Genomic DNA, 16,730 nt, shown 5'->3' with positions numbered 1-16,730 from the left:
ACAAAGACGTCAACATACAGTTCCTTCACAACTTGGCTACAACCTATCATTTCTGTATCATCTTCAGATGGTCCCACTCCCCCATAGTACAACTAACACTGCATATAAAACACTGTATGAGCTGCTGCCTAATATGTGATATGCTTTCTTGTTTTGTGACTTTGCTTGTACAGCAGCTGATGAAAAAGCAAGATTACTTAGCAGAAAGCATACCTACAGAAATTAGAAAAGTTCTGAGTTCTTTCTGCCTGAATTGGCCCTTTATCCCTTTTCTGTTTGGCCTATCAATTGTCACTCCTGATTTCCTAAGACAGACTCTATTCTTTATTTGCATGCTGTGCTTGGCCATACTTCCCAACACAGCACTGGTCACACTGTATTGTGATTGTGTGCCTTCCCAAAAGACGGTCTACTTTCCAAAGTGGGGAATATACATATCTATTTTACTTTTATAACTTTAGTCCCTAGTCTGCTGCTTAGAAATCAGTAAGTGCTTGTTGAAAAAATGTACAAACATACAATTAGATCTCTAACTGCCATGCAAGTCACAAGTAAGCAACTGATCTTCACTCCTAGGAAAGACAAAAATTTTGCTCAGAAAATCCTCACAGGCTCTATCTTCGTGATAGAGTCAGAGGGGGGCAGCCCAGATGGCTCAGCAGTTTAGCGCTGCCTTCGGCCCAGGGTGTGATCCTGGAGACCCGGGATCAAGTCCCACGTTGGGCTCCCTGCATGGAGCCTGCTTCTCCCTCTGCCTCTCTTGCTTGCTCGCTCTGTGTCTCTCATGAATAAATATACAAAATCTTTAAAAAAAAAAAAAAGTCAAAGGGAAATGAGGTAAAATTTTTCTTCACAAGTTATCATGCAGACAATCTAGAAGGGACAAAAGTCCACATATGTTCTTTTGAAAAGCAGAGAAGCTCTATTTCAAAGCAAAGGAGGAATATTGCTGAAAAGAGAAAAACGATATAGGGAGACCCAAAAGTAGTAATAGATTTCATCTACTGTAGGCAGTCAACTTTTTTCTTGATGCCTAGCAATTCAATTGTCTACCAAAAATATTCATGCTTTGGGACGCCTGGGTGGCTCAGTGGTTGAGCACCTGCCTTTGGCTCAGGGCATGATCCTGGAGTTCCAGAATCGAGTCCCACATCAGGTTTCCTGTGTGGAGCTTGCTTTTCTCTGTGTCTGTGTCTGTGTCTCTGCCTCTCTCTCTCTCTCTCTCTCATGAATAAATAAATAAAATCTTAAAAAAATATATGTATACCTTTCTGGATTCCAAAGGTCATTCTTGCCCATGCCCCAAGTTGAAATAAAGTATTTGTTTTGCAAAAAATTACTAAAAAGTTAGGATGTATATATCTCATTGAAGATACACACATACCCACACAAAGTTGGCTAAGCTACATTGTTTTCTCATTCAATATACAGTTACACATAATACAGACTATCATTCTGCATACTCTTAGAAACTAACATGGAAAAAAATATTTCCCTGTAGGTGATTTTTTAAAGAATTACTTGGTTTCAAAGAAACCCACTTTATAAAAATAACACAAATGGACAAAATAAAAAATATATATATATCCAATCTCATTAATAAGGTATAATTGACCATCAATCAAATGAGCAACTAAAAATATTCAAAACATATGTAGTACAAGATAGCTACTCCTATACATTGTCGGTAGATTGTCAAAACATTCAGACTTCAACTCAGCAATCTTAGTCTGTCATCTAAGAGACTGTCAGAAATAATCAGTTACATATAAATATTCATTTACAAGAATATAAATTATAGCTCTATCCGAATGGTTAATAATAGTTATCTCTTTACAGCAGGATTACAGGCAATGGTCAATTTTTTTAAAAGTTATTTTTGATTACCTGGTTTCAAGCTTGAATTCTGAAAGTTTAGCTCTGAGTTCTTCTTTACTCATTCTATTAATGCATCCATTCGTAATAGCAATCTCTTTGTAAACTGGGTCACTGAAATCACTTGCACTGGAGGTAATGAACTTAGATCCTTTTGTTTCTTGACCATCAAATCTACATCGTTGCTTTTTCTAAAAAAAAAAAAAAAAAAGATACAGCTAAATTAATACAAACATCTTAAAGATTCAAACTCCTGAGGCCTATTCATGATACATGTTCAATGAAAAGTGCATAGAAAGAAGAAAGACGTTTCTAATATAATGTACCCTGCTGCTCTGAGTCATGAGATTTCTTAAAGGAAATGAAGCTAAGTAAAAATAGCACTGGTGTTGGGAGCACATCAAAACAGAGCCCCAGCTGACCATTTACTAGCAGCATGACCTTAGATAATTACTTTTAGCCTCTGATCTTCAGTTTCCTTATCTATAAAATAAAGAATAATAACTGTTCCAAGTGGCATTTGGTATTTGATAATGGTAAATAGTATTTAAGCAAGGTTATTGTAGGGGTGCCTGGGTGGCTCAGTTGGTTAAGCGTCTGACTTCAGCTCAGGTCATGATCTCAGGGTACTTCGAAAGAGCCCCTCACCCTGCTTCCTGCTCAATAGGAGGGAGTGGGTAGGTGTCTGCTTGTCCTTGTCCTTGTCCCTCTCCCTCTGCCCTCCCTAACCCCCACTCATGCTCTGCCTCAAATACATAAAATCTTTTTTTTTTAATTTATTTTTTATTGGTGTTCAATTTACTAACATACAGAATAACCCCCAGTGCCCGTCACCCATTCACTCCCACCCCCCGCCCACATAAAATCTTTTTAAAAAATTTTTAAAAAACAAAGTTATTAGAAGGATTAAATGAGATTATGTATATCAGGCTCTAGACACCATACCCACTGTGCCTATTAAAGGAAATTTTACTACTATCATAGACTGGGGAACAGACCTTTTCACAAATGACATTCTAAAATTTACAAACAAACCAATTTTTAAGTGAACTTTTACAACATTATGCGTGTCTGTCCATGACTTCCTTAGAATTTTTTCTTAGATTTTATTTATGGAGAGAGGGGGGAGTGGGAAGAGAGAGGGAGAGAGGGGGAGAGAGAGAGTTTGTAAGGGTGGGGTAGGGGAAGAAGGAGAGAGAATCTCAAGTAAAGTCCCCATGAGCACAGAGAATTATGCGGGGCTTGTTCCCAGGACCCTGAGAGATCATGACCTGAGCCAAAAATCAAGAGTTGGACACTTAACTGACTGAGCCACGTAGGCGTCCCCTTAGAATTTTTTAACCTGATTTCATTTCACGAAGTTAACAGAAATTGCCCAATATAAGGACAAAATGGACTAGATAGAAATCTAGTTCAAAACTTCCTAGAACTCAAAGCAAAGGAGGAAATGTATTTGGTTTTAAAACACACAATTTCTAAAACTCATATGTATACAATTATTCAGAAGAACTACAATTACTGTATCATAAAGCTTTCCTCTTTCCTTAAATCAAAATCCGTGTTAAGAAAAAACATGACTCAATTGGTAGTCCAGAATTATTAATTTGCTAATATTAAAGTTTGTAAGTTAATTATTTTCCATATGCAATGTCACAAATATTAGGTATGTTCCAGAATTTTCAAAAAGACTTTGGAACTTCCCATTAATCCATATTAAAATTTGTTAACCTAGTCATAATTTTTCACATTGTCCCCATGTGAACTTTAATGACAGATTAAGAAGGGATAACCAAAAAAAAAAAAAAGAAGGGATAACCAGGGACATGCCAAAGACCCTGACTTAGCACTAATCCTAATGGTTCAGGAACTATTTCTTTTCTCAAAGTTCTCAATTTATTATTTTTTAAAAGACTTTATTTATTCATGAGAGACACAAAGAGAGAGAGAGAGAGAGAGAGAGAGGCAGAGACACAGGCAGAGGGAGAAGCAGGCTCCATGCAGGAAGCCCGATGTGGGACTCGATCCCAGGCCTCCAGGATCACGCCCTGCGCCAAAGGCACGTGCTAAACCGCTGAGCCACCCAAGGATCCCCATCAAAGCTCTCAATTTAATACAACACATGCTTACTAGAAATGTAACACTAGGTATCATACTAGAGCACTCAAGAATTACTCCTGTCTCCTCAGAGGAAAAGATCAGCAATCCCACTGTGTGAACTGTCCATAAACTGAAGAGTAACTATATTGAAGCTTCTTGTTGACAAATGTTTTAATAACTTTATTACACTGATCCTTGACTCAAGCTAAGAAAATAACTAGCTTTCAGTAAGACATTAAATTTATACCATTAAATTTATCACTAGAACTTACTCAGGATAATTTCTCTTTTGTCTTTAAATTGAACTTCATCTTCAGTCAGGTTAAAATTTAGGTCAGCAATGAATAACAGTTTTTCTACCAAAACAGATGGCTCAGTCAATTAAGTAAATTTACTCTTTGACTAAGTCCTCTCTCTCTCTGATTCACTTGCTTAATTCTTATCTAAAACTGTAGCTATAAAAATTACCCACAAATAACACTAAGGCCTATTTTAAATCTGCTGTGAATCTTGATTTCTGTAAAGGAAGATCTGCTTCCTCTCTCAGATCCAACTCAAGCTCTTTCAGGGAAGCTCAGGGCAGTCAAGGTCCGATTTTCTTTGATCAGCCTCTTCTCCCAAATTTAAGGTCTACACCAATGGTTTCCGAATTGGAATCAATCCACTAAGGAAAAGAAGGAAAATATTAGAAACCCCACAGTACTATTAATCTACTAAAATGATGATTAGCTGACTAATAATACATAGATTGACAATGGCACCTTCCACATGTCTATGTCCACCTGTCACACCTCACAAAAAGTACCGGACATACAATGAGGAAAGGGTAGACAGATTCCATCGTATGAAAATTCACAGTATTGTGACATTCTGCAATCTTCCTGTGTTCACGTAAATGACTATCTGATTTTTGTTATCCTAAATAAGAAGATATTGGAAATGACCATAAAAATCTTTTACATCAAAAAGAGGCTTACTATCTTGCCTTAAGTACTTAGAAATGGTTTTGGTCTTCAAGTTGAGTTATGTACTTTCATTTACAAGACAGGTATTACAAAACTGCTGTCATTTCGGTAATGAGAAAGGGAATAATAGCTTGAAATTTAGGTTTCTTTTAACAAACACAACTTGTCATTTCAACCTGAAAGAAAATATGTTTCAACAATAAGATAAAAAGGTAAATACTTATCAAAAGAAATGTTTCTCTGTAGCAAGAACATTTTAAAAATAGTTATTTTGGAAATGTCTTCATTATTTTATTGCCAAAAATTGCATTACTTACAAAATAACCCCTGCAACTACATATGAAAAAAAAAAAAAAAAGCCTGAGAAGTGTAATTTAGCTTGATTAAAATTCTTCCAAAAGAATAGTTCTGATGAAATTGGAACCTACTTGCTGAAAAATAAAAATGCAACACCTATTAGTTTACAAAAACAACTGACTTTAGGGATAATGAAAATGTACTTAGCTGAGTTCCAACAGAATACTCTGCTTGATTGAGAATGAAAAAGAAAACTGTATCACCATTTATTAATAGTATCCAACAGTAAGTTTTTAACAAATTCACTAAAACCAATTTGGAACATAAACTTAAGTCCCTAGATCTCAAAGTTTGAAGACTTTCAAATATAATGAAGTATACTCAACTATTTTTTTAAACCAACTTACAGGATGATGTTATTGACAGTATCTCAGACTGAAGGAGAAAGGTGAGTAAAAAAGTGGTTCTTTAGCGAGAAGGGGCATGGAAGGCTTCTTGGAAAGCAGCATCTTTAAGAGAATGCAATAACTATGCAAAGATCCAAAAGAAGAGCATGCATGGCAAAGGGAGCATACAAAGACCCTTAATAGGAAAGACTATCCACATTAAAACAAACAAACAAAAAAACACAAGAGCAGAAAAGTGAAGCCAGGGGCTCTTATAGCAAAAGGAAAGCAATCGTGTGATATGAAGTCAGCAATGGAAGCAGGAGCCAGGTTCTGCAGGGCAGCAAACCGCAGACTAGGAAGGGAAGAAACACAGACTTAATGTTATTAAGAGATTATTCTACGGGCAGCCCTGGGTGGCTCAGTGGTTTAGCGCCGCCTTGGGCCCTGGGCGAGAACCTGGAGACCCGGGATCGCGTCCCGCATCGGGGTCCCTGCAGGGAGCCTGCTTCTCCCTCTGTCTGTGTCTCTGCCTCTCTCTCTCTCTCTCTCTCTCTCTGTGTCTGTCATGAATAAATAAATAAAATCTTAAAAAAATTATTCTACCTGCTATGTGGAGACCTCACTGTGGATGCAAGACCAAGAGTAGCGAAGCCTCCCGCAAGTACCCATTATTAAGTTGCTCAGCACGTTCCTGAAATGCAATGACCGGTTTTAGCCTTCGGTTATTTACAATCGGCCTCGCTGGTCAACAATGATTTCTGTCAGACAAGATGAATAAATGAGTTTTAAGGCCGTCTTTACACTTTTGCTCGGTAACCAGGATCTACCACGGAGCTGTCAAAATCACCACCGAGAGGAAGTCACGGGATAGGTCCACATGAAAAAGTAGCAAATGGGCAAAAAGTTCCGACCCATGGGCGCGACCACCTTCTGTTAGGGCTGAGAGGTCAGGGGCTTCGGGTCTTAGGAGCGCAGGGCGCGATTTTTAAAACGTACGCTGCCGATTACCTCTACGGGCTCGGCCGGGGGACCGCGGCAACAGCGTGCACAGAAGAGCTGGGGCAGAATTCCCACCAGAACTTATAAAAGCACAGTTCACCCGCTTCTCGTCTTAACTCTACTTCCTCAGGACCAGCGGGCAACCCGCGCGAGAGGCGCCCCAGTGACAACCAAGGCATCGCAGCCGGGGCCGGGGGAGGGCGCGGCCGGGCGCGCTCAGGCTGCGGTTTCTGAGGAGCACCCCAGAGGAGCGGGGCGCGGGCGGGCGGGCTAGTGCGGGCGTCTGGAAGCGCCGGGCACCCACGGCGGGGCGCGGGCGGCCGACTCACCTCGGGATTCGGGTGCTGCGGCTCCTCCCCACACTCCGGCCGGGGCGACTCCAGCCGCGCGGGAGCCACGGCCTCGCCGCCAGGCTGTGTGCTCCGCTCCTGCTCCATGCCGGCTGTCACGTTCAGAAGAGAGCTGCGGGCGCCCCACACTTCCTCTCACTCTCACTCGGCCAAGCCCGAAAGCCTCGCCTTTCTCCGTTGAAAAATTACCGGGCTCGCGTTCCCGCGGCGGCGGCCACACAAACTCGAGGGGACACCTCCCACTTCCGGGAGCGTGTGGCGTCCACACGCCGCGCAGGCGCAGTGCGCGGGTGCGCGCGGCACGCTGGCGCCTCAGCCGCCGCGGGGCGGGGAGGGGGGGGCGGAGGCCCGCGCTGGAGAGTCGGGGCTGACGTGGCGCGGCGCGGCGGGCGGGCGTGCGGCCGTCCTGTCGCCTTCACGCGGGAGTCTAGTCCCTGGAAGCCCCCGCCGCGGTGCCCCGGCTCGTCGCCGTATCACCAGGGAAGAGGAACGAGGCGTGCGGTGGCTGGAGAGGGGAACTTGGACCGCGGCGGGCGGGGAACAGCCGTAAGACCGTTGGCATTTTCCAGGAGGAGGTTGAGACACGTCCGCTCCTGGGCAAGAGCAAGCGGGTCTGGACTTACTAAAAACTCACCAGAATAGAGGGAACCGCTGTTTTCAGACGCGGAGCGGGAGGCAGCTCTGAGAAACTGCCTGAGAGAAAAGGAGGAACTCCGAGGCCCGCGGGTCTCGCCGAGAAGACCGAGGCCTCACAGCGTGGAGGGGACAGCGATTGGCCTTTAGGGGGCCTGGCGGGCCGAGCTGTTGGAGTCGGTGAAGCGGGCTTCGTGGGGGAAGAGCTTCAGAGTCACGCGGGGGTGCTCTTGCGCCTGTGACTGGACACGTCAGTGGATAAAGGGCCTGTGAAATTCCGCAAGGCGCAGAAAGAGCAGTCGGGAGGAGCGGGAAGCCGGGGCGGCCGGGTGGCTCCGCTCAGGGCGTGACCCCGGGGCCTCGGGTCGAGTCCCGCATTGTTCCCCGCAAGGGGCCTGCGTCTCCCTCTGCCTGTGTCTCTGCCTCTCTCTGTGTGTCTCTCATAAATGAATAAATACAATCTTAAAAATAAAAAAATAAATAAAAAGGAACAGTAAGCCAAACAATTCTCAGAGCCTCACACACGAGGAGGCCCCACAGCCAGAGGGGAGGAAGGGTTGAAGACGTGGAATATGCTGTAGAGACACCAGAGGTGTCCTGCATAAGTTGTGAGGTAAACCAGCCCGAGACTGGGGGGGGGGGGGGGGGGGGGTCTAGAGTAAAGGCTACTGTAGACCCTTCAAACCTTAAAACCCTGAGAGGATCAAGCTGCTCCAGTAACTCACCTGACTGCCTACCAGAGCAAAGGCTACAACAAAACTCAAGAGTCACCATTAAGTTGAAAATATCAGGCATCCACTAGTTAAAAATGAATAGACCTGCCACGTAAGTATAAGAAAGTACCTGAAAATCTCTCAGGCGATAGAAACATATCCAGGAATGACACAACACAAATGGTGGTTTTAGCAGGCAAAGACTTTAAACATCTATTATAAATGCACTCAATATGCTCAGTGATTTAAAGGAGGAAATGATGGGAGAGGAATGAGATTTAAACAAAAAAAAAGAAAAAGCGAATAGAATTTCTGGAAATAAAAAATATCTGAGATGTTTTAAGTTTGATCTTTAAAAAAAAAAATCTCTAAAGGGGATGGATAGCACATTTAGCACCGTAGGAAAAAAGAAGTAATGGGGGGATCCCTGGGTGGCGTAGCGGTTTGGCGCCTGCCTTTGGCCCAGGGCGCGATCCTGGAGACCCCGGATCTAATCCCACGTCGGGGTCCCAGTGCAGGAGCCTGCTTCTCCCTCTGCCTATGTCTCTGCCTCTCTCTCTCTCTCTCTCTCTCTCTCTCTCTGACTATCATAAAAATAAAAAAATAAAAAAAATTTAAAAAAAAATAATGGGGCATCGGGGTGGCTCAGTGGTTGAGCATCTGCCTTGGCTCAGGTGGTGGTCCTGGGGTCCTGAGATCAGTCATGATACAGAGTTCCACATCGGGCTCCCTGCATGGAGCCTGCTTCTCCCTCTGCCTATGTCTCTGCCTCTCTCTGTCTCTCATGAATAAATAAATAAAATATTTAAAAAAAAAAAAGGAAGTAATGAATTTGAAGACCAAGCACCAGAAGCAATCCAAAATGACACAATACAGCTTCTGTGACCTATGGACTATTACATAAAGAAACTGTTTATGTACGTTTGGAAGAGGACTTCAAAAGCCTCCATTGTGACCTCAAACTTTCTAATTAAGTACTTCCCAGCTTATGGCAACTCAAGTGGGGAAACCCTGAGGGCAAAGTGTTCCCTGATGGAAACCAAAACTACCCTCTCAAGTAATAGGGACAGCCCTGAGCCAGCAAGACCCCACCCATGATTGACCCCAAGACAATGATTGACTTGACCTTCACTGCCCACCTGTAAATACTCACAGACCTTTGTCCCGCATTTTCCTTACATAAACCTAGAAGTATTTTAAGCACGTTGGAGACCTCTTTGAGATACTAGTCCACTGTCTTCTCAGTGTTGGCCTCACTGAAATTTCCTTCTTGTTTGACCACACTAGTTCCTCTGCCTTTGGCTTTTGTCAGCAGTGAGTGGCCTAACCTGGTCTGTTTGGGAACCCTGCCTATCCCCAGCCAGGTGCTGATAAATATAAAGAAACTACGTCAGGCCACATCATAATCACACTGGTGAAAACAGTGATAAAGAGAAAAATCTTGGGGTGCCTGAGTAGCTCATTTGGTTAAGCATCTGCCTTCAGCTCAGGTCACAATCCCTGGGTTGGAGTCCTGCATTGGGCTCCTTGCTCCGCAAGGGGTCTGCTTCTCCCTCTCCCCGATATGGGCTCTCTCTCTCTCTCTCTCTCTCTCTCCCTCAAATAAGTAAATAAATCTTAAAAAAAAATCTTAAAAGCAGCTAGAGAAAAAAAGGCACAGAGCACATAAGAATTTTCATAGACTTCTCATTAGAAGCTCTGCAAGCCAAAAGAAACGATAACTTTAAAGTGCAAAAACAAAACCAACTGTTAGCTTGGAATTCTATACTAAGCAGCAGGGTGAAAAAAAGGCTTTTTCAAACAAAGAAGCCCAGGAAAGCCACATCCTGAAGTACAGTCATCCCAACTGATTTGAAGACCTGTGAGGAAGAAAAATAAATGCTTATTGTTAAGCCACTGGGGTGTTTTGTTATTCAGTATTATAATAAAAATAGTTTAAAAGTACAGGATCATTTCAAGTTACATGGCCTTGGGTGAAGACATATAATTCCCTAACAGAGAAAAAAACACACTTGGAAATCTGCCACAGGTATTTTACTTCTGATACCACCTGCTTCCTCCTTAGTGGACGACTATGTTTTCCCTCATAACTACAGATTTACCTTTGTGTTTTTAAGCTAAGTTTTAAGCTTTTTAATTTATAGACTCAAAAATTATAAAGATATCTAAGATACAAGAGAACCAATACTTTCTTTTTGGTCAGATTTATTCATTTTTTTCTTTAAATTATGACTTTGAGTCCTGACACACAACTGCAGAGAACTTGGTGAAATACTAATCTCATCTCTCTGTCACCTAAAAGATGCTGTTTCTCTCTCAAAGGATAAGAAAGTGACCCAGTGGACACTGTCAGGAGGCCATATTATATGAACAACAAGCACTAGTTACGAACTGTTCCAGTTGAGCTTTTTGATATATGTGTCAACTGTTAAGTAAAGATTCATTATCAAGGAGTGATAATTTATCTACATTGCAAGTAAGGTGCTTGTACCTTAGTACAGATGCCTGTGTCTATGGGAATAGGATACAACAACCATTCATTCATTCAACAACTATTTATCGAGCACCTGTTATGTGTCAGGAATGAGCATTGAATAAAATAACAAAAATTCTTTGCCCTAGTGGAATTTATGTCCAAAAACTGGAATTAGACAATAAACAAAAGAAATGAGTACAATATTTACACTACGGAGAAAAATTAGGGAGGTAAGGGGAATGGCGAAATGGTCATGGGGGCCTCAGGAGGTGGTTGCAATTTTAAATAGAGTGGTTATGGGAGGTCTCTCTGATAATGTACTATCTGAGCAAAGACCTGAAGGAGGTGACAAGTGAAGGAGCTAACTGTGAAGATATTGGGTAAAAGAATTTCAGGCAGAACAAGTAATAAGTAAAATGGACCTGAGCTGAGAACATGCCTGGAATGTTCAAGAAATACCAGTGTCCCATATTTTCCTTTGATTGTATGATATCTGCATGTTGGAAACACAAATGTTTTTAAATGTTGACTTTGCTTTTACTTTCCACATAACACTGAGGGAGAAATGTCAATGATCCTAGTGTCTTCTGCCTAAGAAAATATCCCTAGTTGGACAGCTAAAGAAGAAAGCCTCCCTGAATGTTTCAGATATATGACACAAGCCTAAAAAGAGAGGTTTTAAAATTGGTTATTGTCTTACTAACCCCGGTTTAAAAAAAAAAATGTACCTGTCTTTCATTTAGCTACAGTGTCCCTGGATTAACCACTGTCAGTAATAGATCCACATAGGGGTATTGTTAGATACTGGAGTTTGTAAATTGTTTTAGGCTAAATTGAATATGTAACCTTTGCAGGACTGAATTTGTGTGTAAGTCATTTGCCCATTGTTACCTGATACCACAAGTTGTATTTCTTGTTCTATATTTAGGTTTGTATTTGAGGGCCCGTCTCTGTTCCATTGGTCTGTGGTGTCTGTTCTTATACCTTTTCCCATGCTATTTTTATTGCTTGGCTCTGCTATGTGTCTTAATATCTTCAAAAAAAAAAAAAAAAGTTCCTCCTCTTTCTCTTCTTTCTCAAGACTGTCTTAGCTATTTACAGATTTTTGGTCTTTTGCATACATTGTGGGACAAGTTTATTGCTTCTCAAAAACCCAACAAAAATTTCTTATTAAAATTGAATTCAGACACTTGTGTGGCTCAGTGGTTGAGTGTCTGCCTTTGGTTCAGGTCATGATCCCTGGGTCCTGTCCTGCACTGGGCTCCTCACAGGAAGCCTGCTTCTCCCTCTGCCTATGTCTCTGCCTCTCTCTATATCTCTCAAAAATAAATAAACAAAATCTTTAAAAGTAAATAAATAAAAAATAAAATTGAATTCACTAGATTAATTTGGGGAAAACTGACATATTAATATTAAGTCATCCTATTAAAAATATAACTATTCAGATAATTTTATATGTCTTTAGAATTTTATGATTTTGTCCATAAAAGTCATATTCTTGGTTAAATTAATTCCTAGATATACTATGATTTTTGTTGCTATTATTAATGGTATACTATTTTTAGCTTAAGTTGGTTATTTATGGTGGAAAAAATACTACAGATTTTTTTTTAAGATTTTATTTATTTATTAATGACAGACACAGGGAGAAAGAGACAGAGACACAGGCAGGGGGAGAAGCAGGCTCCATACAGTGAGTCTGATGTGAGACTTGATCCTGGGACTCCAGGATCACGCCCCGAGCTCAAGGCAGATGTTCAACCACTGAACTACCCAGGCATCCTAATACTACTGATTTTTATAATTCCTAAACTTTCGTGTGTATTTTAATCTTTTTAAATATTCTGTTGGTTTTGGATGACTATTTCTGCAAATAATGTTTTAGCTTTGCTTTTCCTACACTTGGACCACTTTTATCTCTTTCTTTCTTCTGCATTGGCCAGGAGGCTTGATAATTTGTCAACAAGAAGGGTACAGGTGCTGATCTCATAGGAATTGCATGTAAATTTTCTCTATTTAGCATAATGTTTTCTGCAGGTTCCAAGGTCTTTACCTTCAGTATTTTAAATGTAATACTTCATTGTCTTCTTGCATGTAATATTGCCTTGAAAATCTGATATCAATATAATTCTTACTCGTTTTTAAATGATCTATTCTTTCTCTCTAGAAGCTTCACGTATTTTGCTTTTGTCAACCAATGTTCTTAAATTTCATCATAATGAGGGTACTTGGGTGGCTCAGTCACTTAAGCTTCCAACTCTTGATTTCGGCTCAGGCTGTGAAATGGAACCTCACATTAGGCTCAGCACTGGGTATAGACACTCTTCGAGAGTTTCACCTTTAATTTGTTAAGAAGAAATATCTTTGAGAGATCAACCCCCCCAGTTCATAATCCATCAGCTCTGGGATTTGGGGTACAAGTAAAGGGTGAAGAAGTCAATGTCTGAACTGAGCTGGACAGCTTATTTTTGTTTTCATCTATTCCTCTCCCCTGCCAGGTGCCCAAATGCTTCTACCCTAATATAAGACATGGGCAGGCTTACAATGGTGCTGCTGGTGACCTCCAGGCATTCCATGGCTGCTCCCAGTTGCCTGCTATTCCAGGCTGAGCCCAACACCCCACCACCACCCAACAAATAAACACATGTCCATCCCACATCATTTCAAAACTACCTTCAGACTCCCAAGGAGTTTCTCAGTTTGTTGTAGGTGTGGTTGTTCATTTCTCAAATCCATGCATTTTTCTTAATTCTAGATTTTTTTTTAGGGTTCATGGGAAAGGAAGGAAGCAAATGAGTTATGAAGCAACTTCATTAAATATATGGTATATTAGTTTCCTAGGTCCACCATAGCAAAGTATCCCAGACTGGGTGGCTTATACAACAGTAATTTAACTTCTTATAATTCTGAAGCCTAAGAAGTACAAGATCAAGGTGTGTGCAAGGTTGGTTTCTTCTGAGGCTTCTTGCCTTGGCTTGTAGATGCTGTCTTCTCCCTATACTTTCACATGGTCTTTCCTCTGTAACTGTCTATGTCCACATTTCCTCTTCTTGTAAGCCCACCAAATATATTGGGTTAGGGCCTACTCTAGTGACCTTCTTTTAACTTAATTACCTCTTTAAAGACCCCTGTCTTCTAATACAGTTACATTTTGAAATACAGCAGTTAGGACTTCAGTGTATGAATTTTGGGGGCACACAATTCAGCCCATAATATAGGCATTTAATTTCTATTTTGGAGCTGTAATTTCACATTTGATTTAGCTTACTTCTAATGCTTTGACCTTCTTTCTCACCACCTAAGGTTCTATGGTCCATTATCATGATTAAATCTCTTTGCAGCATCTTAAATTTATTTCCCTAACAAAACTCCCATGATGATAAATCTGTCTACCTTCTGCGTACTTGCTCTGAGTTTTGAAAGATGCCTTAGAGATCACACAACAGTAGGTCAGTGTTATGATAAGTTAAGGGTCACCATGTCATCTGAGTGTTAATACTCCCTGGCAAACCCTAGCATGTTTCTCACCTCATCTTGCCTTTGCTCTTCACAACTCATACTGGAAAACTCTGCTCTCACCTCCAACTTCCAATCTACTTCTTGCTTATGCTCACCTCCTGATTCATAAAGAAGGTAGAAACCTTCTGCAGAAATCTTAGCTTTCCACCTCCAAATCTTCACCTACCCATATATGATCTTGTCTTTATTTAAAATTTTGATATTTTGTTCATCATAGAGTTTTTGCATCAATTTTTGTTACACTAAAATAATATTTATCTTAATTACTGAGTTTTTGGAGCTTCCTTCAATTTTTTGAGTGTCTTATTTGCTTCACCCTAGTTCTAGCCCTGATCCATCCTTCCATTCTGCCCTTCTTCAATATCTGAGTGAATACCACTACATGTTCTCTGAATTTTCTTCCTCTCCTACTTGCTCAGGAAGCTTGAATTTTGTATTAACCATTCTTTCTTATGTATTTTCCATCTTTTCCTTGCAACTAGACCTTTCCTTTCTGTATTTAGATGGGCTCAACTCAAAATTTTCCAACTTAAAAAGGCAAACCAAACCAAACACTTTCCTCAACCTCAGAAGCCTTACAGCTACTGCCCTTTCACTCTCTCCTTCCCCCTTTAGAGTTAACCTCTTGAAAGAAGTGTCTCTCTTTACACACCATCCACTCACTATATAATCTTCCAGAGTTTGGATTCCACCCTTATAGTTCAGGGCCTTTACTTCTTGGGGCCATCAGTTATCTCCCTGTGGTTAAATTAAATCCAGTAGGCTCTTTTCTGAACTCATCCTACACGAGCTTTCAACAGCATCCAACACTGTTGGCTATTATTTATTTGCTGAAACACTTTCTTACCTTGTCTCCATGACAACACACTTGCCTGGCTCCCTTCCTTTCTCTGTCCATTCCTTCTCAATCTCCCTAGTCAGTTCCCCCTCTTGTATTCCATTGTTTAAAGCAAGAATTTTGTCAGGGCTGGATCTTAGACCCTCTTCCTTTCTCTTATATTCCTTTATCAGTATAAACTCTCGCTCTAAGTGTTTTTATCCGTTCCTCTAGCTTTGTTTACAATCCACTTACCAATAATTCCCAAACTTATGTTTCTACCTGAGATCTTATTTCTGAGTACCAGATTCACATAACTAATTACCTACTCACAAACACCTCAAACTCAACATTTCCAAAAGTGAACTCATCATCTTCCAACCAAAAACTACCACTCCTCTGTCATTTCTTTTCTCAGTAAATGGTTCTATAAGTCCCACAGTTGATCAGACCAGAAATATGAGATTCACTTTTTACTTTTCATCTTCCACAGCTTCCTTAATCAAGATGGTTACAAAGCTCAGAATGACCTGGGTTGTTCTTACCTCTCCAGGTTGTTCTTATCTCTCTGTCCTTCCATCCTTAACTTCTTTCAGTAGCTCAGCATTCTATGCTGGTTCTCATCTCAGGGCTTTTCCAGCTAATTTCTCTCATTCTTTAGGTTAGCAGTTAAATTTCACTTCTCCAGAATGTTTCCTACAAGTTCCTAGATTTTGTTAGATTCTGCCTTTTATAAGATCTACTTCCTTCTTTGGCATATTAGAATAAAGATTTGACTCTATAAGGAAAAGATCTTAAATAGCAGCAGGTTAAATGACATAGAATTTTATTTCTCTCAAAAGTTCAAGCTTGGCTCTGTAATGTAAAGATGTCAAGGGCCCAGAGTCCTTCTATCTTGTTACTCCACCATTCATAGTATGTTGAGCTCATCCCCATGTTCCAGGCAGCGTGGCATTCTATATGCATTCCAGCCAGTGGAAAAAGAGAAATTGAAAGGGAGAATGTGCATTTCCTTTTAAAGTCACACCCAGAAGTCATGCATATTGTTTATGCTTAGATCCCATCTGTTGAAACTTAGTCACATAACCACACACTAGTCACAGAACAGGCTGGCAAAAATATTGTCTTAGTTCTGTGAACAGTTAACTGTGAATAGTTGTCTTAGTTCTGTGAACAGTTAACTGTGAATAGTTGTGAATAGAACAACAACAAATAGTTGTTTCTATTGTTGAAAAGGGAAGATCAAATATCTGGTCACCTGATAGTCTCTGCCACAATCCTGGTGAATACATATATCCATGCACACCTTTCTTTGCACATAGAGCACACTTATCTTTTCTTCAATGGAGATAACCTCCAGATCCTACTGAGCTGGTACATTCAGCTTACAATCTCTGGGTAATGTGCGGTCCTTTCCATCAGGCTCAGATGGGGCTCTTCTTGGTTCAACCACTTAAAACCCAAAAGATAAGTTATCTGCTCTGACTATACCCAATATAAAATAGTAGGAGTAAGACCAGGATAACAGGAATAAGAATGTTTATTTGGAAAAAATAAGAAAAATGGAAAACATAGTCACTGGGCCATAGAAATGACCAAT

At 40.8% G+C, this 16,730-nt stretch overlaps 1 protein-coding gene across 8 annotated transcripts in view; it reads right to left on the bottom strand.

Moving 5' to 3' along the window:
* The window catches only part of ERI1 (exoribonuclease 1), a 117,978-nt gene extending 110,732 nt beyond the window's left edge, over positions 1 to 7,246 (bottom strand). For 4 of the 8 annotated variants that reach the window (XR_012007582.1, XR_012007583.1, XR_012007581.1 and 1 more), the window contains exons 1-2: positions 6,952 to 7,246; positions 1,888 to 2,066 (exon numbers count right to left, since the gene is read on the bottom strand). Coding sequence is in view for 5 of the 8 variants with exons in the window: in XM_072776255.1 (XP_072632356.1) it covers positions 1,888 to 2,066; positions 6,952 to 7,059 (287 nt within the window). In the remaining 3 variants the exon portion in view is untranslated. Of the gene's footprint in view, positions 1 to 1,887; positions 2,067 to 4,244; positions 4,397 to 4,444; positions 4,637 to 6,226; positions 6,315 to 6,631; positions 6,774 to 6,951 lie in introns of those variants that run through there. The other 4 variants (XM_072776257.1, XM_072776256.1, XM_072776260.1 and 1 more) reach the window with 4 other exon arrangements.
* Positions 7,247 to 16,730: the final 9,484 nt, after the last annotated feature.

This window comes from Canis lupus, chromosome 15 (genome assembly GCF_048164855.1).
Source record: "Canis lupus baileyi chromosome 15, mCanLup2.hap1, whole genome shotgun sequence".
NCBI classification, from domain to species: Eukaryota; Metazoa; Chordata; class Mammalia; order Carnivora; family Canidae; genus Canis; species Canis lupus.
Note: the sequence above shows the minus strand (reverse complement) of the source record. Positions and strands in the feature narration are given on the sequence as shown.